At 45.2% G+C, this 21,010-nt stretch overlaps 1 protein-coding gene across 1 annotated transcript; it reads right to left on the bottom strand.

Moving 5' to 3' along the window:
• Positions 1–5,076: 5,076 nt before the first annotated feature.
• BHLHE40 (basic helix-loop-helix family member e40) lies at positions 5,077–11,007 on the bottom strand. The gene is made up of 5 exons (XM_030307288.1): positions 10,445–11,007; positions 10,208–10,277; positions 9,842–9,949; positions 8,670–8,793; positions 5,077–7,387 (listed from the first exon to the last, which is right to left on the bottom strand). The coding sequence occupies exons 1-5, from the start codon at positions 10,522–10,524 to the stop codon at positions 6,528–6,530; spliced, it is 1,242 nt and encodes a 413-aa protein (XP_030163148.1). The 5' UTR covers positions 10,525–11,007; the 3' UTR covers positions 5,077–6,527.
• Between the last annotated feature and the right edge of the window lie 10,003 nt (positions 11,008–21,010).

The raw sequence follows: 21,010 nt of genomic DNA, 5'->3' as shown, positions 1-21,010 counted from the left end.
TTTTAGTCTAATAATACATAGAGACCACATTTTGTTTATCCATTCATCTACTGGTGAACATTTGGGCTGTTTCCACCTTTTGGCTATTGTGAGTAGTGTTGTTATGTGTGTGCATGTACATGTACTTTGTTGGAGTACCTGTTTTCAATTCTTTTGGGGACCTACCTAGGTGTGGACTTGCAGGGTTGTATGGTAATTCTATATTTAACTTTTTGAGGAAGCACTAATGTGTTTCCCAAAGCAGCCGAAACATTCTACATTCCTGATAGCAGCGTATGAAGGTTCCAATTTCTCCACATCCTCGACAACACTTGTTATTTTCCGTTTTGTTTTTTCTTCATTACAACCATCCTAGTGGGTGTGAAGTGATATCTCACTGTGGTTTTGATTTGCATTTCCCTGATGACTAATGATGTTGAGCATCTTTTCATGTGCTTCTTGGCCATTTGTATATCTTCTTTAGAGAAATGTCTATTCAAGTCCTCTGCCTATTTTTAAATTGGGTCATTTTCCTTTTTGTTGTTGCTGTCTACTTTTATATATGTTTTAAATGCTCCATAGTAAAAAAAAAAAAAAAAAGATGTAAAAATATTAGATATTTTATTTAAAACTTTAAAAAATGTTTTTTTTTTTTTTCTGGAAAGAGAGTACTTTTCCCTCTTTCTCTCCCCCACATGTGAATTCCCCAGAGACCCTTGCATAATCCCTATCTCCATATGCCATTCATAATGTGATTTCAAAAAACTATTTGTTCTTCAAACAAACAAATAAATAAGCATAAGTTTCTTCCCTTTTGCCTTTTCAAGGATGAATGGGGGATGGGAGAGCAGGGCTGGGGCTTAGGAGTAACAGAGGCTGGCTGTCCCTGCCACTTTGGCCTCAGCCTGGGGCTGACCCCCCCCTCCCCCCCCCACCTAGAAGCCTGGTAATTCATTCCCTGATGTCCCACCTCAATGTCTTTGCTAAGATTCCTCCGGGAAGGGAGGGTCCCATCTATAGCAGGAGAAACCTTCTGGGCCCAAATCCAGCGACATCACAAGACTGGATGGCCCAGCCGCGAGACAAGCATGTCAGTGGCTTCCATAGCCAATGGGAGAGGCTTCGCCCAGCTCATGTTCCCCTGTGGTAGTTGGGCCAAACAGATGGCTTGGGATAAACAGGGGGGTGGTGCTGGGTTGGGGGGGTGGGGTGGAGGTGGCTTTGAGTGGCCTTAGCCTCCCTCTGGATCCTAGAGAAAGAGGCAGGGGACATGAAGGCCATGCCTGAGGAATGGGCTATCGTTTGGTGCCTTCCAAACATGCGTGTGATGTTTTTAGCAGTGGAACTCTTGTTCGGACCAATCATTAAAATATATAAGTCAGAGAAGAAGGAAAGAGGGAGCAGCTCCAGCTGAAGAGGCAGTGAGAAGCCCAGAGCCTTCTCTCCCTCCATGCCACGTGGCACCTCTGGGAATTCTGGGTCTCAGGAGAACACTCCGATCCCGTTAACACATAGTCTTTATATGAAAGCACTTGGGAACTCAACACATTCTGTCTCTTTGAACCTTGCAGTGGGTTCCAGAGCCCTGAGGAGAAACTAATAGCAAGGCAAACTCCAACCAGAGATACTGGCTCTATTCTCCAAAGTGCGGTGGCCTCTTGCTTACCCCTCACCAGCCGAGCACTGGGGAAGTGGTCAAGGGCTGGAGAGACACGCTAGGGTTTGGGTGGGCTGAAGGAAGCTGAGAGGGACAGTGGGTGCAGTGGCCTGGTCTCCAAGCCTGCTCAGGTCCCCTTCTAGGGAGAGAGGGTGGAACTCAGTCTGCCTCCCTCTCTCCCTCCTTCCCTCTGGCAGAGCTGCCTTGGGCCCCAGGCATCTCTACCCTACCTCTCCTAACCTTAAGAGAGATGTGAGCACACCCCTATTCCCACCGCAGAAAATAGGACATAGAATTCCCTCAAACCCAGATCCTGATTCTCAGCACAATCAATCTGTAGGATGCCCCTAAATGTCCCCCAATTCCTGTGGGTTTCGTTCTTTAGAGAATGGGCCCATTTTATTTTTGTACTGCAGGATGGTATGTGGGGGCATTTGTAAGGAAACAAAGAGTTGGGCAAGTAACTTAACTCTCCGCGTTTGTTACGTCTTCTGCCCACGGGGGATCAGCGTACCTACTCCACGGGGCTGTTGTGAGGGTTACATGAGTTCATGCATATCCAAGCCCAGCAGTAGCTCAGTTTAGAAGCAGTTCCATACCAGAGAAAGGGCATGATACTTGCTGTCTCTTCCATGAAGTGTCACCTCAGATAAGGCATTTCCTCTCTCTGAGCTTCAGTTTTCTCATCTGTAAAATGGGCATATTAATATCTACCCTTCATAGTTACCAGAGGAAATAGAGATAATTCACACAAAGTGCTTAATATCGTGCTTGGCACAGGGAAAGTACTCAAAATATGGTAAGAACAGTTGTAATTATCACTACTTTTACTTTTATTATTATTATTATCATTTCACTAGAAGGGCAATGTGGGTTAAGCACATAGACACGGGAGTCAAACTGCCTGGGTTTAAATTCCACTTCACCTCTGGAGCTGTGCTACCTTATGCAAGTTACTTAACCTCTCTGTGCCTATATTTTTAAAAACCACATAAGGGGAATAATACTTGTACCTATCTCATGGAGTTGCTGCAAGAATTCAGTGATTGTATGTGGAGCGCTTTGAAGAGTGCCTGGCAAATTATAAATTCTACAAATGTGTTTGCTGTTAACAGTTCTGTTATTATTATTATTATTATTATTATTTATTATTATTATCAACAACCAAACTCTGAAAGTCTTCACCTTGGATCCGATTGACAGCCACAATGCAACATTAATGGTTTGGCAACTCAGAAGCTGTGTAACTTCAGGCAAATTACCTCCCCTCTCTGAGCCTGCTTTTATTTGTCTCCAAAATGCGAGTTGTAATACCACCTATAATGGTGCTTCTAGGTTGTTAGGCTTCATTAACGAGCGATGACCCGTGGGAAGCTCCTAGCTTGTAGTTAATTAGGCCCTTGTCCCAATGCCCTGACTAAATCCAGCTCCCCACCCCACCCCTGAGGGAAAGCGCTTGGATTCCTTCCTTCTGGGTGCGAAGGGGGGAGGGGGGGCTGCCCGGCACCCGCTGCCAGGCCCTATTCTGGGGGCCGAGCGATCCCGTGGCCGTGCCAAGCTTCCCCGGGGATCAGGTTTCTGCTGACGCGGTGCCAGGCACGTCTGCTTCCAGGAACCGGCAGCCGCATTTAGCCGCGGGCCGCACATGAAAGGGCTGCAGTCGGAAACGTGACGTTGTGTCAACAGGCGAGGCAGGTCAGCGCTGGGTGAGACCATCCCGGCAGGCCCGGAGGGTCACGCCCTGTCTGAAGGCGGCCAGATCCCAGGCCTGGGCTCCCCTGCCTCTCGCCACCTCTCTCCGGCGGCCTCAGAGCCCAGCACTTCACCCCCTCACACTCACACCCCTTTTAAACAGAGGCCCTCTTTGTACCCAATGGGCAAAGGACTGGGGTGGAAGCCTCTCCTCGCATCTCGCTCTGAGCTACTTGGAACCTGCTGCAACTGGGCTAGAAGGCAAGGCAAGGGCAAAGGGGGCAGAGGGACAGCTGCTACTTTTAGGGGTGTGCGACAGGGCAGGCTCGTGGGGGGGGGTGGGGATTCTGGGCTGAGGATGTGTCTGAAGCCTCAAACCCTTTCTTAGTTGAGGTTGCTCCAACCACTTCCTTCAGTCCCCACAGCTACTCCTTGAGTTATGGCCCCGGAAAGAGAGAGAGGCATGCAAAACGAGTTTGGCCCTGGTGTCAACCCCATGTTCCATCTCCAGAATAAACTTGACTTGTTTGGGTTTTTACCAAAGAAGTCTAGCTAGAAAAGCCTAGCAATTCATGGAGGCATTTCAGGGGTTTAGCAGGTAGGAGAGCTGGAGGCCCAGGCCCTAAGGATCTAGGAGAAAGCGGGATTTCCAGAATTTGCCATCTGTCTTGCTGTAGAACATGTGAGAAGGGCTCAGGATCCTTATTTTACCTAATCAAGAATAGGCATGGAAGGGAGATGATGGGCCACCAGCTCATCTCTGGACGCCTTGTGCAGGGCTCCTTCCGTGACACCATGCTGCCTGGGGAGGACTGTGTTTTTTACAGCCTGCATTCTGCATCTCACACAGCCAGGCAACTCTCACTCTTGCCTGCTGGCTCATCAGATGGCAGGGAAGCAAAGTCCTGCCGGGCAGGTGGCGCCTTGACCTGGCTGAGAACTCCCTGGGGGCACGTTCCCCACTTAGGCTCCAGACACCCAGAGGGTTCTAGAAGACTCCTGTGCTTGGGGATCTGAAGCATGGCAAACCAGGCACTGGCCGTCAGGACATCCCTTAGAGGGAGAAGGGGAGAAGCAAAAATACTCGACTGGGTCATTTCCCACTTCTTTTCCCGTGGAATTTTTTTTTTTTTTTTTCTCATAAGAGCGCTTGACTAAGGAACACCGATATTCATTCACGCACAAACACACCCAATGAGAGGAAGTCCAGGAAGGATGTAGAACATAATTATGGAATGTTGCCTTCAGCAGCAATAAGGCAGGATATGGCAAATCCATTAGACATTGCTAGACTCAAAAAAGTTAGACTGGCTTGGCAGAGGTACTATCCCCAGCACCAATTATTATTGCATAATAATCCATTAAATCTTTTCTCCATGTGCCTCCCCCTCCAGCAAGCTCCCCAGACCCTAAGGCCCAACCATCCCACATTTTGATTTTCTGTCAAGTTCTTAAGGACCGTGTCAAAAACAGGCTGGGGTGGGGGACAATGTACTTTTTTTTTGCTTAACTCTGAAAGGAGGCACAGGGTGACTATGAACCTCTAACAAAGGTTAGTTAAAAAAAACAAATTAAATATTTACCTACGAAATTGACCAAGTTTATTCTGTCTGATTGAATACGAGACTCATTAAAAGCTGAATGAAATGATGCCAAGATTAAGTAGTTGTTGCCTACAGCCAAAAGGGGAGGGCAGGAGACAGCCATATCACACGACTGAGCTATTTTTAAAGATGCAAAAGACCATCTTTCTCTTCCACAGGAAAAGGATTATTTTATTAAGTATTTTAAAACAACTACTTAACATTGACTCATAGATAAAAATATTTACAATTTCACACCTTCAGGAAGGTTCCAAAATATAAACACTGTACCTCTCCCTAGAGAAAAAAATTATTCTTCTCTTCAAAAACAGGGATACATTCATTTTTCTCACTTTGTAGATCAAGTAATTATACAAATAAACATCTGAAACATTTTCCTTTCAATATATTTATATAATATATATTTATAACAGTTTTACAAATAAAGGCAATGACTTTATACCAAAATAAAAACAGGAAAAGAAAAAGTTAAAACACGATCGGCGATCAAGCATAGTGCATTTTGAAAAGCTGGTGCAGGGCTAGCTGGACAAGTCAGAAAACAAGTACTCTGGACCAAAAATAAAACTTCTTTGAAGGAGGCAGAATCCTTTTTAGCAATAAGGACGCTCCCTATGCCGTCGGTGAGGGGAATTAGCCTGCAGAAAGGATCTTGCTGTGCCGAGAGCTGGTTAGGCCTTTAAGCTAAGCTTGGTGAAAAGCAGTTTTAAGGATAGAACTGAAACCCGAATCTAGCTCTGCTTGTTGAAGGTAGCAGTTTGTTACTTGGCTTTATGCATTTTGGGGGTACTGGAACTTAGGCACCTGCGTCTCTCAGACCCTGCTTTGGTTCTCCAGACAGCGAGATTGTTTTCTAGGTGAGACCTAGAAACAGGTGCCAGAGGCCCCAGGGACTCCTCCCTCTTTCCCTGGCAGCTCAGCCTTATCAGGGGGCCCTTTTCAGTTCCTTATTAAGCTAATCACTGCGAAAGCCTGAGTAGGGAACTACATTCTCTTTATTCATCAGAGGCAGGGGTGGGGGGCAGACCTGTAGAAATCTCCCCAAACCACTACCGTGCTATGCCAGTGTCTGCTACCTCACCGCTTAGCAGAAAGCTCAGTGTGGCTGCCCTCTCCCCATTTGGTGAGTCACGGCAACAATAAAAGGGAGAAGGGTGGGGTCATAAGAGCTGGCTGGGAACTGCGCTCTGGAAAGCCCTCTTTTGAAAGTACCTTTTTCTCAAAGCCACAGACCCGGCTCCCAAAATGAAGACTGACTCACAGACCAAGAGTCTGAAGCTTTTGAATATCCAGCTGATTTGTATGTTATCGGAGGGGGCTATTTTCTGGGTGGGGGAAAGTCCAGAGGTCTGCTACAATCCCCCCTATATCTCCTGATGTCAGGCAATCCTTCATATCTTCCCTATGCCAAAAGGAGCTTTAATGTTCTATACCAACCCACCAATGCACATGCGTGCATGTGCACACACATGCACCCCAAATCTTCTCTCCATGCCTCAGATTATCTCAGCATACACACTAGAACAATCTTGCTGCAGTCACACTTTGGGGGGGGGGTGAAGTAGGGAGGAAAGAGAGCAGAGTGGCAGGGTCCCTTAGTCTTTGGTTTCTAAGTTTAAAGGGGGGATCTGCTTCAAAGCCTGGAGCAGGGCAGAAGAGTCGATGGCTGGATGGGCTGGCAAGGGAGAAGGGAGTCTCTGGGGCATGAGCAAGGGGGCTGAGATCTTGTCTGGGTTCATGAAGCTGGTGAGGGCTGCAGCAGAGGCGTTGAGGCCTGGGTACAACACTGGGACGGAGGTGGGATACCAGCACTTCTCCAGCATGGGTAAGTAGGCGGTTGCGGACGGCGGGATCAGATAGAAGGGCAGACAGAAGGGAGGTTGGTGTGGGTGTGGGCCCAGGAACGGGGAACTGATCAGGTCACTGCCAGTGAAATGGCCTTCATCATCTGACAGCTGCATTCTGCTCTTTTTCGTTGGTGGTTCTTCAGATTCTTGCTTAATAACACCGATCCTTTCTCCCATGGTGAACCTACTACGTCCATGATCACTTTTGAAGTACGGCTGCTCACCACGTAAGTCACTCTTCTCGGACTCTCCTCCATAGCCACTGTCTGTGTCCGTGTCACTGCCACTCTGCTCCCCACTCGAGTGAGCAAAAGTCCGCTGGATGACCGGCACACAGTTTTTCCCAGGGCCTTCGGAGCCTTTGGCTAGGGAGCTGGGTTTCTCCTTGAAGTCCATGGCTTTGGGAGCTGGGTCCGACGGCTTCCTGGAGGTACCACCCTGTAGCAGCTCTGAGACCACACGGTGCAGGTGGGTGACAAGCTGTGAAGACTTCAGGTCCCGAGTGTTCTCATGCTTGGCCAGGTACTGAAGCACCTCCCGGGCACACGTCTGGAAACCTGAGCAGAACATCTCTTGACCTGCTTCCACATTTCTCCCCGACAGCTCACCTGGATCAACACAGATCCAAAGGAAGACATTTCAGAAGGCCCTGTGGTTCAGCCGCATCCCATACCTCAAAGACTGAGAGCTTTCCTTTTTTTTAAGAGCACCTGCTGATGTGTGTCCCTAACTCCAAAAGTAATCTCAGAAAAAATGTGGATTACACCGAGAAGTATAAATACAACAAAAATAATCCATCATCCTGCCACCCAGAGGTAAACTATGAGTTGTGATGGCTACATAATATCCCATCATAGAAACAGAACATAATTTATAGAGATGGACTATTTTCCCTCTTTTTCAATTTAGAGCTTGTTCCCACATCCTCCTATGTTTATAACAAGAGTCATTTTACAGAACATCAACCCTACCATATTGCACAGAGACCAGTCAAAAAATGAGATGAAGAATAAAGGAACAATGTCCCCTAAGTAAGCTTATTTTCAATTATAAAAGTTACAGCCATGCTGGGATCTTTACATTTCAAAGCTATTTCAAAGCCTTTTCCATGTATTCTATCCCCAACCCCCAAGAAATTAGGTATGTTCATCTTCCTATTTTCCATGAGGGAACTGGCAGAAAAAAAGCACTTGCTAGGTTTTGGGGATTCTCATCATACTAGTCTTGGAAAGATGGGGGAGAAGAATGGAACGAGGCAGTGGGTAGAAGAACTTCTCCCCAGTCTGTTCAGTATTATTTGGAACGGGTGAAACTAGAAGGTTACAAGGTGACGGTGATTCTCTGGAAGTCAGTAGAAACTAATGATGAAACTTCAGTGGTTTCATTAGATTGTGCAACGCACCGAGATACCTAGTGGCTATTCAGGGAACCACATGAAATGCAGGAAAAACTCCTGCTGTCATCCTGCCAGGATCATACCACACACGGAGTGATAAGGAAGTACAGAAACAGGAAAACACTGGGGCATACCCATGATTTATTCTCCAGTGAAAGAGGACGAAGAAGACCGACTGTAAAACACCCATGATACAAATTAGAGGTGCCTTGGCATTTTAAACAGGAGGGGGAAAATGTCCCAGAACCCAGAAACCCTTAAACCAAAATGCCACAAAAATATTTTATCATTTGACTAATACCTATTCATGCCAGGTGGAACACAGCAACATTCCAAATGAAAAGTCTGACCTTTTAGGAGAGATAAAATGACATCTCCCCCGACGAATGTGCATAAGCAATTTGTTGTAGGAATGTTTCTTATACCAGATGTTGAGCCCACAGGCTATTTGCGCTACAACTCTTAGGTGATGGTAACCAGACTCGGGCACTCACCAGCTTGTAAACCGCTCTGCAGGGCAATGATTTTCTGCTGCTGCTGATCAATTAGGTTTGTTAGTGCTTTCACATGCTTCAACGTAAGTTCAAGAACCACTGCTTTTTCCAAGTGACCCAAAGTCTGGAATAAAAAGAGCCTTAGTCAGCAGTGAGCTTTGAGAAGTCCCACCTCTGGGACGCTTATTAGCAATGGGAAACATCTCTAAAGGGAAAAAGAAAAAAAAAAAAAAGAAAGAGAAAGAAAGAAGGAAAGAAGGAAAGAAGGAAAGAAAGAAAGAAAGAAAGAGGAAGGAAGGAAGGAAGAAAGAAGGAAAGAAAGGAAGAAAGGAAGGAAGAAAGAAAGAAACAGCCTTTCCTGGTTGACTACATTTAGTTTTAAGTTTGGAGATGATGTTTTTAAAAAGTGTGTGTGTATACGTCAATACATATGCACACACTTCTGATTAAAGAGTAAAAAAGAAGTGTCATTTATCTTTGGAGGCATTTTGGAAGAGGCAGCTACATCAGCTCTGACAGATAAATTTCTCCAGCAGCCACTGCTGACCTTAACTCAGGGGAATCCGGAGATAACATTTCTCTGCCGTGGTGTCAACCTCAGGAGGGACTTCTACCGTGTCTGGCAGCCAAGAGGCTTCCCCTAGCTTCTTTCCTGACACCCTTTCATAACTTGCAGCTCATCCAGCCTTTTACTTCCTCCTTAAATACATTTTTTTCCCCTTTCCCCAACCAAAGGCTGCCAAGCCGTTGGCTACTGACAAGAAAGGACAGGACATAGAAATCACGCACCAAAAACAAGTCCTCTTTATTTTTAAAAAGGAAAAGGTGGCGAGAAGGGGGTAAATAAAATCTGTGTGTTGCTTGGTTTTACCCAAGTCAGCAAAACTAAAAAACCCTGAAAATCACCAGAAAGGAAAGGCTTAGACTCTTGAAAACGAAGGCTAGTTGGTACTGGAGCCAACTTGGAGAAGCCCAAGTGGTTCTCACTTCATTTGCTGAGGACGCCAGAAAATTCCAGGGCTGGGGAAGGGTACCCCCAAACAGAGCCACCCGCCAGCTCCGAGCCGGCCATCTGCTCTGCAGTTCCCTGAGGGGCCTGCAGGCGGCGAGTGACCCCCGCCCGCCCTCTGGGCAAAAGAGCTGCCTTGGAGAGGGGCCAGCTTCTCACTTACTGTAAGTTTGAGATGTTCGGGTAGGAGATCCTTCAGCTGGGCGATGCACTCGTTAATCCGGTCACGTCTCTTTTTCTCGATGAGCCGGTGCGGCAGTTTGTAGGTCTCCTGCGAGGCGCACGGGGAGGCGGTGGGCGCCAGACCAAGCGGGTAGTGAAGCCCCTCTCCTCCCTCACCCGGCAGCGGGATAAGAGTTGGGGCAGCGAAGTCACACCCAGAACCACTTTCTGTCCCTTCTTCTCCAAGCATTTAATAGAACCACCGATCCCACACCGTGCATACCCCCGCCAAGCTCAAAGTGAGAAAACTTTTCTTGGAAACTGCGCGCGCCAGGGGCTGGGGTCCCGAGAGGTGCGGTGTTCTTACCTTGCTGTCCTCGCTCCGCTTTATTCCTCTCTTCGACTTGAACACTTGGTACATGTGGGCAAAATCCATCCTGCAGGGAGAGGGGCCAGGTAGGGTCGTGACTTTGCGTGCGCACAGGCTGCAGGAGCCCTGGCGGGTAAGAGCCCCCGGATGCGCCCGAAGCTGCTCCGAGTTGAGAGCGGCGCAGAACGTAGGGTTGGAGCCGAGGCTTGAAGGCGCCAGGGAGTGCCAACTTACCCAGGTAGGTCTCCGGGCTCCAGTCCTGGAGCTTTGGGCAGGCAGGCAGGGGGCGGTTGCGCGCTGGGGATCCGCTCCATGGCGCGGCGAGCCGGGGCCACTGTGCACTCCTGTCTGCAGTAGCGGAACGTCGGGGTGAGGACTGTCCTGCAAGGGGCTTCCGGGAGGTCTCTCCGCAAGGGTTCCTCTGAGTCTGAGCTCTGAAATCCGCTGGGCTGCGGGGCGCTGCGGCTTTGAGGTGCTGCTTCAGTTGGGGGCGTGCATGGTGTCCCCGCGGCCTCTGGCTCCGGCTCTGCGCACAGACTGGCGGTGTGTGCTCCCTGCGCCGTCTGCGCGGTGCGAGCCAAGTGAATGAGAAGTGGGGCGGGCGGGGAGGCGGGAGGGAGCGCGGAGGGGGGGGCGGTTAGGGCGGAGGGGGGTGGGGGGGCGAGCTGAGGAGTAATGGAGAGGCTGCGGGCTGGGTTAAATGGGAGCGAGTGGGTGGGTTGGAGCTACGTGTTCTACCCTGTGACTCCAGGCACGTCTGGCCGCTGCCAGGGAGGGAAGGAGCGACCTGCCCGCCCTCCCCCGGCTTCATCACATGAGTCTCACGTGTTGGACAACGCTCCCGCGGCTGCGAGGGAGCCCCCACCCCCAGCCCCGGCCCCCAGGTGTCTGCGGCTGCGGCTGCCTTTCCCCGAAGAGGGGGTGGCAGCGCGGCCCGGGTCCTGCCCAGCCGGGTGGGGGGCGCGGAAGCTGGAAGGGGCCGGGGAGCCGCTGGGACCGGGGGGGGGGTGGTTAGTAACGTGGGCGAACCTGCCCCAGGGAAATGAAGTAAGTTCCCGTCTCCTGGGAGGGAACGGGGGAGGACGGATCCGCCCGCGTCTGACTCAAGCCGGGAGAGGAATATCCCCTCGCTCGCTCCAGCCCAACCCTCTTCCTCCTCCCCCGCCCGGCCGGCTCCGAGGAACCGGCGCGCAGCGGAGGGAGGCGCCCGGCCCCCCTGCCTTCCCCAGAGGCTGGTGTTTCTTTCCGTCCCGGCTTCCCCGCCCCCACCCCTCAGCCGGGCGTCCAGGAATTGCCCGCCGTGGGGAGGGGCCTAGGGGCGGGGCGGATGTCACCCCATGGGAAGCGGGCCGCCAGCCAAGCGCAGGGGCAGCCGAGGCCGCCGCCGAGCACGCTGCGCGCACCTGACCGCCGAGCGTGTGCGCCACGGGCCCCTCGCTCCCCCGGAGCTTCGCTCCTGGGTGCAGCCGGCGGGCACCCTCTTGCGCGTACCCCCTGGGTGTCCCAGTGCCCATCTCCACCCGACTTCGACAAGTCCAACGCTGAAAGATACCGGGCGCCGTGCCCTGCGTTCCCTCCCTCCCCTGCCCTCCCCAGAGCAGAGGCTCCCGGGTCGCCTCCCCTCCGGCTGCAACGTTACACAACTGCGGCGGCGACGCCTGCCCCGCAGCAGCACGGGGCGTGACGCTTCACGTGGCCGGGGCTCGGCCTCAGGGCAGTCGACTGCGAGCCCCTCTGCGCCGGCCATGGGCCGGAGACCCCGGGGACCGGGACGCTGTGTGCCCGCCAGGGTGGGCCATCCCTCCGCCTGCCAGGAGCTTGGGCGGCGCTGTTGGCGGTCTGCACCCAGAGCGGGAGGGAAGAGAGAGACTAGGACAAACTGTCCATCACATTGAAATCCTAGCATTCATTCAGTGGATACACATTTGCTGAGCCCCCTACTCTGTGCCAGGCGTTGTGCCCGTTGCTAGAGATACTGTTGGGAGTCCAATAGAGTCCACCCTTGAATTTACAGGAGCCTCTGGAAAGAGGATAAATTGGGCAATGAGGGGAAGGCGGCCCTGGGAAAATTATAGAGGTGCCAGTGGCAGAGAAAAAAAGAGAAGTTTGTTTTGTTTTCAAATTTTATTTAATACGGACCAAGATGCCTTGGAAGAGGAGGAGGGGGAAGAAGCTAACCCATTGCCCTCAGCTTGGCGCAGAAAGGCCTCCCGCAAGGGGCCCCAGACCTCTGCAATGTGCGCGGGCGGGGGCCCCCACCTACCTCCGCCGGCAAAGTCCGGTCTCTGTGACCTTCTAACTCAGCCTGGAGCAGGGAAAACAGCTGAAACTCCAAGCCCGCGGTGTGAGCCGCGCTGATGCAGTCAGAGGAGGGAGCCAGTGGAAATTCATGACTAAAATAAGGCCTGGCTGGGGATTTCACTGACCTCTGTGCTGCCCTGCCCTGCAAGTTCGGGGAGTTGAGAGATGACTGTAAGCCGTTCCCACCGCGCCTCGGGTCAGTCACCCCGCTGCTGAGTGGCCTGGCTGTGGGAAGGATTGAAAAAAAACGGGGTCGCCGCTGGGCCTGGGTGAAGTTTAGCCTGGGGCGCAGTTTGGGGGTGTCAGTCTTAATTGGCAGTGTCCTTGACAACCTAGAGAACTGGGATTCACACTTTGACCAAACTGGGAGTGGATTTCCTCCAGGTCGCTTTGGAGAGCTCCCACTTCCTGTTTATGTTTCACAAGCGTCGAACTCATTAGCAAGTGTGAGAAATGCCTCCTTTTCTAGCTGCTAACCGGCTTGTGACCTCTTTTGGGGGCTCAGGGATCCTTCCTTCGCAGAATGTACTTTTGCTGGTTTCTGTTGTCGGCCATCTTTAGGGAGGGAATGACGGCACTCAACTTCCTGCCAGGAGGTGGGCAGCAGAGAAGGAGAAGGAGGGGACTGGCCTGCCCTGGGTTTGTGCTTTCAATCTAGGGCGACCTGCTTCACTGTGACTTTAATACGGGTGAAGAATTGTCATGACTGCATCAAAACCACAGTTCCATCAGGAAAGAAGCACTAGGGGAGGAAGGAACACTTGTCCCTGAGCTGTCATATACGCCGCGCACCCCGTGCCAGTCGTGAACTCAAACATTTGAGCTTCCAAGCCTCAATGTCATTCTTAGATGCTTTGATGTTATCAATACTTTTTGTCCTTACCCGTTCTACAGTTGGAAATAACAAAATGTATGCATTTCCTACTTTTTGTATCAAATGTATTCTCAAACTTCAAGAAATATCTCAAGAAAAAAAGAAGGAAAGGGAGAGAGAGGTGGGGGGAGATGGGGAGGAAGAGAAGTGGGGAGGAGGAGAAGTGGGGAGGAAGAAAGGTGGGGGGAGGGAGGGAGGGAAGGAAGGAAGGAAGGAAGGAAGGAAGGAAGGAAGGAAGCAAGCAAAGGATCTCCACCCTACCAAAGTTTTTCTTCTCTCAATAGCTTGTGATTATTTTTTCATTAATAAACAAAATAATTCCTTCCCAGCCTGTGTCTTTACACCTTGGAAAATCTTAAACTTTCATTCTGTCAGCTTTTGTAGATACTTGTTTAATGCTGTTGTAGTTTTTAGACTGTCTGTAAAAACTTTGGTCTATGTTAATTCATTTACTCACCACCACCTTATAAGGCAGCTATTAGCTCATTCTTACATTGATTTAACACAGCTTTATTGAGAACCACTATATGCCAGGCATTGAATTATGTCCTAGGAATACGTGTGTGTCCTCTTAAGGAAATTGAGGCTCAGGGAGGTTAAATAACCTGCCCCAGAGGGTTAGATCTGGAATTAGACCCTAGGTTTGTTTGGCTTCAAAGCCTGTACTCTTAATCACTACATTCTTGGCTGCTTGGTAGGGTTGTATGTGTTGTGTACTGTTCAACTCTAGGGGGAGCCATTCACATCACAGTCTGTGTGAGAGCACCCTCTAGAGTTGTGCATTATAACATTGAGCAGCTGCACTGGGTAATGGTGACATTTTGTAGCTCTCCCCTCTGTTTTGTCTCTTTTACATGTAGAGAAAACATAATTTTGTACAGAGAAGGACAAGAGTCTCCTTTTATTTTCCTACTGAGACTCAGCATTTTGAAGGTATGATGCTGTGTGTTGGGAAGAGTCTGTACTGTTACCAGGTTCCTTCCTGTGTAAGAAGTTGGAGCTCATAGCCTCCTGCATTTACCCACACCTTTTTTGCTCAGATATCATCACTTTTTGCCTATTTATGAATCCTCAAATTTTTAAAATCACATTTCACATATCACATTTTTATACATCATGATCCAATAAACACACAAAAACACACACACTTTAAGTACATTTAAGCATAAGGCAGCCAAGTCCAGGGCAGGGCTATAACAATAAGTCACCACTACCCTCTGTCTCTTACTCCTGAGTAACCATTGCTAACTTAAAGAGAAACTTAAACCATTTAAGAAGAAGCCAGCTCAGTGTATTTCAGACATAAATTTTACAAAACAAAATTCCCTTGATATATGAATTCTGGTATTTGCTAGTCTACTCCATTTTATTTAAAAAGTATTCTGGTCTTTACTTAACAAATTGATTTTACAACTCACCAGCAAATCCTAACCTACAGTTTGAACCTACAGTTTGAAAACATGCTCTTTCCACTAGTGATGTATTGTAATTTTAGCTGGTTCCCATCAGAAAGAAGTCAATAGCATTTGTATATCTGAAGATCTTTCAAATCACTTGTAAAAATGTTACATAAGGCTGCTGGCCCTGGTTGAATTCAATGTTATAAATGTCTCCATTCAGGATATCTTGCCTTATGCTCAAATGTAGGAGTAAAAATATTCAGAGTTTCATCAATGCATATAATGTTATATGTTGATGAAATGTAGTTCCTTCGTTCAGTGAAGGAAGTTTTCTTCTATTGCTAGAGCTCTGTGAGAGTTTATCATGAAAGGAGGTTGAATTTGTCAAATGCTTTTTCTGCATCCAATGAGAAATTCGTATGGTTTTTCTCTTTCATTTTGTTAATATCATGAGTTACGATACTTTTGAATGTTAAGCCAACCTTGAATTCCTGAAGAAGTCTATCTTGATCAGTGTATTATCCTTATTTTTATTTCCAGATTTGCTTTGCTTTGCTAATATTTGCTGGGGATTTTTGTGTCTATGATTGTGAAGGATATACATCCGTAGTTTTTCTTTTCTCATAATCTTTGTCAGGTTTTAGTATCAGAGTAATGCTACCCTCATAAAATAAGTTGGGAAATATTCCTTCTCTTTTTTGTAAGACCTGATGTAGGATTGGTACTGCTTCTTTCTTACATACCAGGAGAAGATTCCTGGGCCTGGAATTTTCTTTGGGGGAAGGTTTTTACTATGTATACATTTTCTATAATACGTGTCAGATATATACTTTTTGTTTTTTCTCAGTTGGTAATTTTTGTTTTTTAAGGAATTTGTCTATTTCACTGGAATTTGTCAATATGTTGGTATAAAGTTTTATCCTTTTAATGTCTATATGATCTATAGTGATAAACACTTTTTACTCTTAAAAATTTTTTTTGTTAATTTGTGTTTCCTTTTTTTTCCTTGATCATCTTGCTAAGAGTTATATCAGTTGTATGAATCTTTACAAACATCCAAATTTTGATTTTGTTGATTTTCTCTATTGTTTGTTCATTTTATATTTGATTAATTTTCTTTCTTTTTCTTATTCTCTTTCTTCTAGCTATTTTGGATTTCATTTCCTCCAATTTTTCTAGTTTCTTGTGATGTAAGGTAATATCACTGATTTTAAACCTTTCTTCTTAATAAGTATTTAAAGCTAAAATTTTTCCTCTAAGCACTGCTTTCACAGAACCCCACAATAGTGGGATTTGTGTTTTACTTATCATTCAGGTGAAAATATGTTCTAATAGTTATTATCAGTCTTCTTTGATTCATAGGTTATTTAGAAGGGTATGTTTAATTCCCAAATCTTTGTGAATTTTTCAGATAACTTTTTTCTTTCTCTTTTGAAGTAATTATAGAATCATAGGAAGTTACAATAATAATACAGAGTAGTTGTATGCATCCTGCACTCATCCTGCACTCATCCTGCTTGGCACCATTTTACTGTCTATAATACAATGTTAAAACAAGGAAATTAGTATGGGCACAATCTACCGACAGTTTTCAGATTTCACCCATTTTACATGCACTCACGTGTGTGTGTGTGTGTGTGTGTGTGCGTGTTTCTAGTTCTATGAAATTGTTATCACATGCATAGATTAATGTAACTACTGCCACCATCAAGATGCAAAACTATCCTATTACTACAAAGTCCCCTCATGCTATCCCTTTGTAGTCATACTCATTCCTTTCTCCTCCCATATCTCTAATGTTTGACAACCATTAATCTGTTCTCCATCTCTATAATATTCTCATTCTAAGAATGATACATAAATGGAATCATACAGTATTTAACCTCTGGGGTAAAATTTTTTTTCTGCTCAGCATAATCTCTTGAGATCCATCCAAGTGGTTATGTGTATCAGTAGTAAGTTTTGATGAGTGGTATTTCATGATATAGCATGGATTGTTTACCCATTCACCCACGGAAGGACAGTTGACTTGTTCCCATTTTTTGTTATTATAAAACTGTGAATATTTTCTTTTTTATTTTATTTAATCTATTTTTAAAATTTACATCCAAGTTAGTTAGCATATTGTGCAACAATGATTTCAGGAGTGGATTCCTTAATGTCCCTTACCCATTTAGCCCATACAGCCCCTCCAGTAACCCTCTGTTTGTTCTCCGTATTTGAGTCTCTTATGTTTTGTCCCCTTCCCTGTTTTTATATTATTTTTGCTTCCCTTCCCTTATGTTCATCTGTTTTGTATCTTAAAGTCCTCATATGAGTGAAGTCACATGATATTTGTCTCTCTCTGACTGACTAATTTAGCTTAGCGTAATACCCTCTAGTTCCATATATGTAATTGCACATGGCAAGATTTCATTCTTTTTTATTGCCAAGTAATACTTCATTGTATATATATACCATATCTTCTTTATCCATTCAGCCATCGGTGGACATTTGGGCTCCTTCCATACTTTGGCTATTGTCGGTAGCGCTGCTATAAACATTGGGGTGCATGTGCCCCTTCAAAACAGCACACCTGTATCCTTTGGATAAACACATAGTAGTGCAATTGCTGGGTCATTGGGTAGTTCTATTTTTCATTTTTTGAGGAACCTCCAAACCGTTTTCCAGAGTGGCTGCACCAGCTTGCATTCCCACCAACAATGCAAAAGAGATCCTCTTTCTATGCATCCTCGCCAACATCTGTTGTTGCCTGAGTTGTTAATGTTAGCCATTCTGACAGGTGTGAGGTGGTATCTCATTGTGGTTTTGCTTTGTATTTCCCTGATGATAAGTGATGTTGAGCATTTTTTCATGTGTCTGTTGGCCATCTGGATGTCTTCTTTGGAGAAGTGTCTATTCATGTCTTTTGCCCATTTCTTCCCTGGATTGTTTGTATTTTGGGTGTTGAGTTTGAGAAGTTCTTTATAGATTTTGGATACTAACCCTTTATCTGATATGTCATTTGCAAATATCTTCTCCCATTCCTTTGGTTCCCTTTTAGTTTTGCTGATAGTTTCCTTCGCTGTGCAGAAGCTTTTTATTTTGATGAGGTCCCCATAGTTCATTTTTGCTTTTGCTGCGGCTGAGCTCAAAGAGGTTTTGCCTGCTTTCTCCTCGAGGATTTTGATGGCTTCCTGTCTTACATTTAGGTCTTTCATCCATTTTGAGTTTATTTTTGTGTATGGTGTAAGAAAGTGGTCCAGGTTCATTTTTCTGCATGTCGCTGTCCAGTTTTCCCAGCACCACTTGCTGAAGAGACTGTCTTTATTCCATTGAATATTCTTTCCTGCTTTGTCAAAGATTAGTTGGCCATACGTTTGTGCTCCATTTCTGGGTTCTCTAGTCTGTTCAACTGATCTGAGTGTCTGTTTTAGTGCCAGTACCATACTGGCTTGATGATTACAGCTTTGTAATACAACTTGAAGTCCGTCTACTGTGAATAATTTTCTACACATGTTTATGTGGACATAAGTTTTCTTCTCTGAGATAAATGCCCAGGAGTATAATTCCTGGGTCATATAGTAATTTATGTTTAGTTTGTAAAGAAACTGACCAACTATTTACTGGAGAGGCTATACCATTTTATCTTCACAATTGCAAGGAATGAAAGATCTAGTTTTTCTTTATCCCTACCAACATTTGCTGTTGTCACTAGTTTTAATTTTAGCTTGTCCAAATAGGTGTGTAATGCCAAATATCTTTTTTATGTTGGTTTCTACTTTATTACTATTGGGTCAGAAAACATACTCTATTAGATTTTAATTCTTTGACATTTATGAAGATGTCTTTCATTACCCAGCATATAATCTATCTTGATGAATGTTCCCTGTGGGTTTGAAAGAATGTGTATTCTGTAATTGGGTGCAATATTTTGTCAAGTCGGTATTTTATTGAGTTGGTTGACAGTGCTATTCAAGTATACCTCTCTACTGATTTTTTTTTTTCTCTGTGTGTCCTGAAATTACTGAGACAAGAGTATTAAAATCTCTTCAACTATGAGTGAAGATTTGTCCATTTCTGTCTTTTTTTTCTTTATACGTTTTGGAACTCTGTTATTAGTTGCAAATATGTTTAGGATTGATATGTCTTCTCAATTTTAAAATCATTAAAATTTTTTCCTCTTTTCTTCCAGTATTATTCTTATTCTTAAGTCCAGTATTATTCTTTTATCCTTGTCTGATATTAATATAATTACATAAGCTTTTTTTTGTTTGTTTTTTTTAAGTAGGATCCACACCCAACATGGGGCTTGAATTCATGACCCATGATCATAAGTGGCGTGCTATACAGACTAAGCCAGACAGGTGCCCCCACACTGGCTTTTTTATACTTAGTGATTGAATGATATATGTTTCTCTACCCTTATGCTTGCAATATGTGTCTTTATAATTGAATTATATATTATTAAGCCACATGTTGCTTTTATATCAGTCTGACAATCTTTGCCTTTTTATTGCAGTATTTAATATATTCATATTAGAGGTAATCATTAATACAGTTGGGTTTAAATCTCCCATCTTGATGTTTATTTTCTATGTGCCCTATTTATTCTTTGTTTCTGTTTCTACTTTTCTACCTCCTTTGGGTTTATTGCATTTTTGAAGCATTCCATTTTATCTCCTGTTTTTAAGTATACTTCTTTGTGGTATATTCTAGTGGCTGTTCCTGAGCAGTGGTTCTTAAACTGTACATACTTTAGAAAACAGCTGGAGGTCTTATTAAAATATAGATTTCTGGGCCATACCCCCAGAGTTTCTTACTCAGTGGGTCTGTGATAGAGCTCAAAAATTTGCATGTCTGAAAACATAAGAGACTCTTAAATACAGTGAACTAACAGAGGGTTGCTGGAGGGGTTGTGGGAGGGAGGATGGGCTAAACGGGGAAAGGGCATTAAGGAATCTACTTCTGAAATCATTGTTGCACCATATGCTAACTAACTTGGATGTGAATTTAAAAAAAAAATTTGCATGTCTGCTAAGTTCTCAGATGCCAATGACGATGTGTATCTGGGGACCATACTTTGGTAATTTCTGCTGTAGAGATTATACTCTATCTTTAAGTTATCACAATCTATGTTCAAATACCATGCTGACAAATACTATTATACAACTTTATAGATGTATAAGAATCTTACCATATAATTCTATTTATTCCTCCTCTTAACCTTCGTGCTCCTGTTATTTCCATTTTACTTCTGCATAAATTATAAACCTCATAATATATTGGGTTTTTTTTCTTGAAACACTCAATAGTATTTTAAAATATCATGCATGCAGATAAATAGATATAGATGCACATATATTACTTTAAAAAGGTCTCGGGACACCTGGGTACCTCAGTCAGTTAAGTGTGTGACTTTGGCTCAGGTTATGATCTCGTGGTTTGTGGGTTCGAGCCCCATGGCGGGCTCTGTACTGACAGCTCAGAGCCTGGAGCCTCCTTCAGATTCTGTGTCTCCCTCTCTCTCTGTCCCTCCCCCGCTCACACTCTGTCTCTCTCTCTCTCAAGAAAAACTTTTTTTTTTAAAGGTCTTTAACATTTGTTAAAGAGCATTTCTTAGCACTTTAAGGATATTCTATTGTCTTCTGGCCTCCACTAATTCCAGTGAAAAGTCACCTGTTATTCATACCATCAATCCTTTATGTTTATACCTTTTATCCCCTTTCAGATTTACTGCTTACCATTGCTTTTCACCATTTTTGCTATGATTTGTTTAGGTGTGGTTTTCCCTGTATTTATTCTGTTTGGGGTGTGCTGTTTCCTGGTTCTGTAAGTTGGTATTTTTCATCAGGTTTGATAAGTCTTAGCTAACAAAACCTCAATGGTTTCTTCTGTCATGTTGTCTCTCTTATTTCTGGGACACCATTTACACATTGGGTTGTTTGAAACAACAACCCCTTTTATATCAGTCTGACAATCTTTGCCTTTTTATTGCAGTGTTTAATATATTTATATATGAGGTAATCATTAATACAGTTGAGTTTAAATCTTCCATCTTGGTATTTTTTCTACGTATCCTATATATTCTTTGTTTCTGTTTCTACTTTTCTACCTCCTTTTGACTTTATTGAGCTTATTGTCCAATGCTCAGGTTCCTCTGCTATTGAGTCTGCTACTAAGCGCAACTTCTAAGCTATTTCTGGATCTGCTTCTATTGCTTCTTTTATATATTAACCACAAGAC

The sequence above is a fragment of the Lynx canadensis genome, chromosome A2 (genome assembly GCF_007474595.2).
Source record: "Lynx canadensis isolate LIC74 chromosome A2, mLynCan4.pri.v2, whole genome shotgun sequence".
Classification (NCBI taxonomy): Eukaryota; Metazoa; Chordata; class Mammalia; order Carnivora; family Felidae; genus Lynx; species Lynx canadensis.
The sequence above is the reverse complement of the archived record's forward strand: the minus strand, read 5'-3'. Positions and strand labels throughout refer to the sequence as shown.

Coding starts and splice junctions, on each gene's coding strand:
- BHLHE40 (XM_030307288.1), bottom strand. CDS start 10,524: ATGGAGCGGATCCCCAGCGCGCAACCGCCCCCTGCCTGCCTGCCCAAA. Junction 10,278..10,444: donor GAGCCCGGAGACCTACCTGG/GTAAGTTGGCAC, acceptor CTCTCCCTGCAG/GATGGATTTTGCCCACATGT. Junction 7,388..8,669: donor GCAGAGCGGTTTACAAGCTG/GTGAGTGCCCGA, acceptor GTGTTGATCCAG/GTGAGCTGTCGGGGAGAAAT.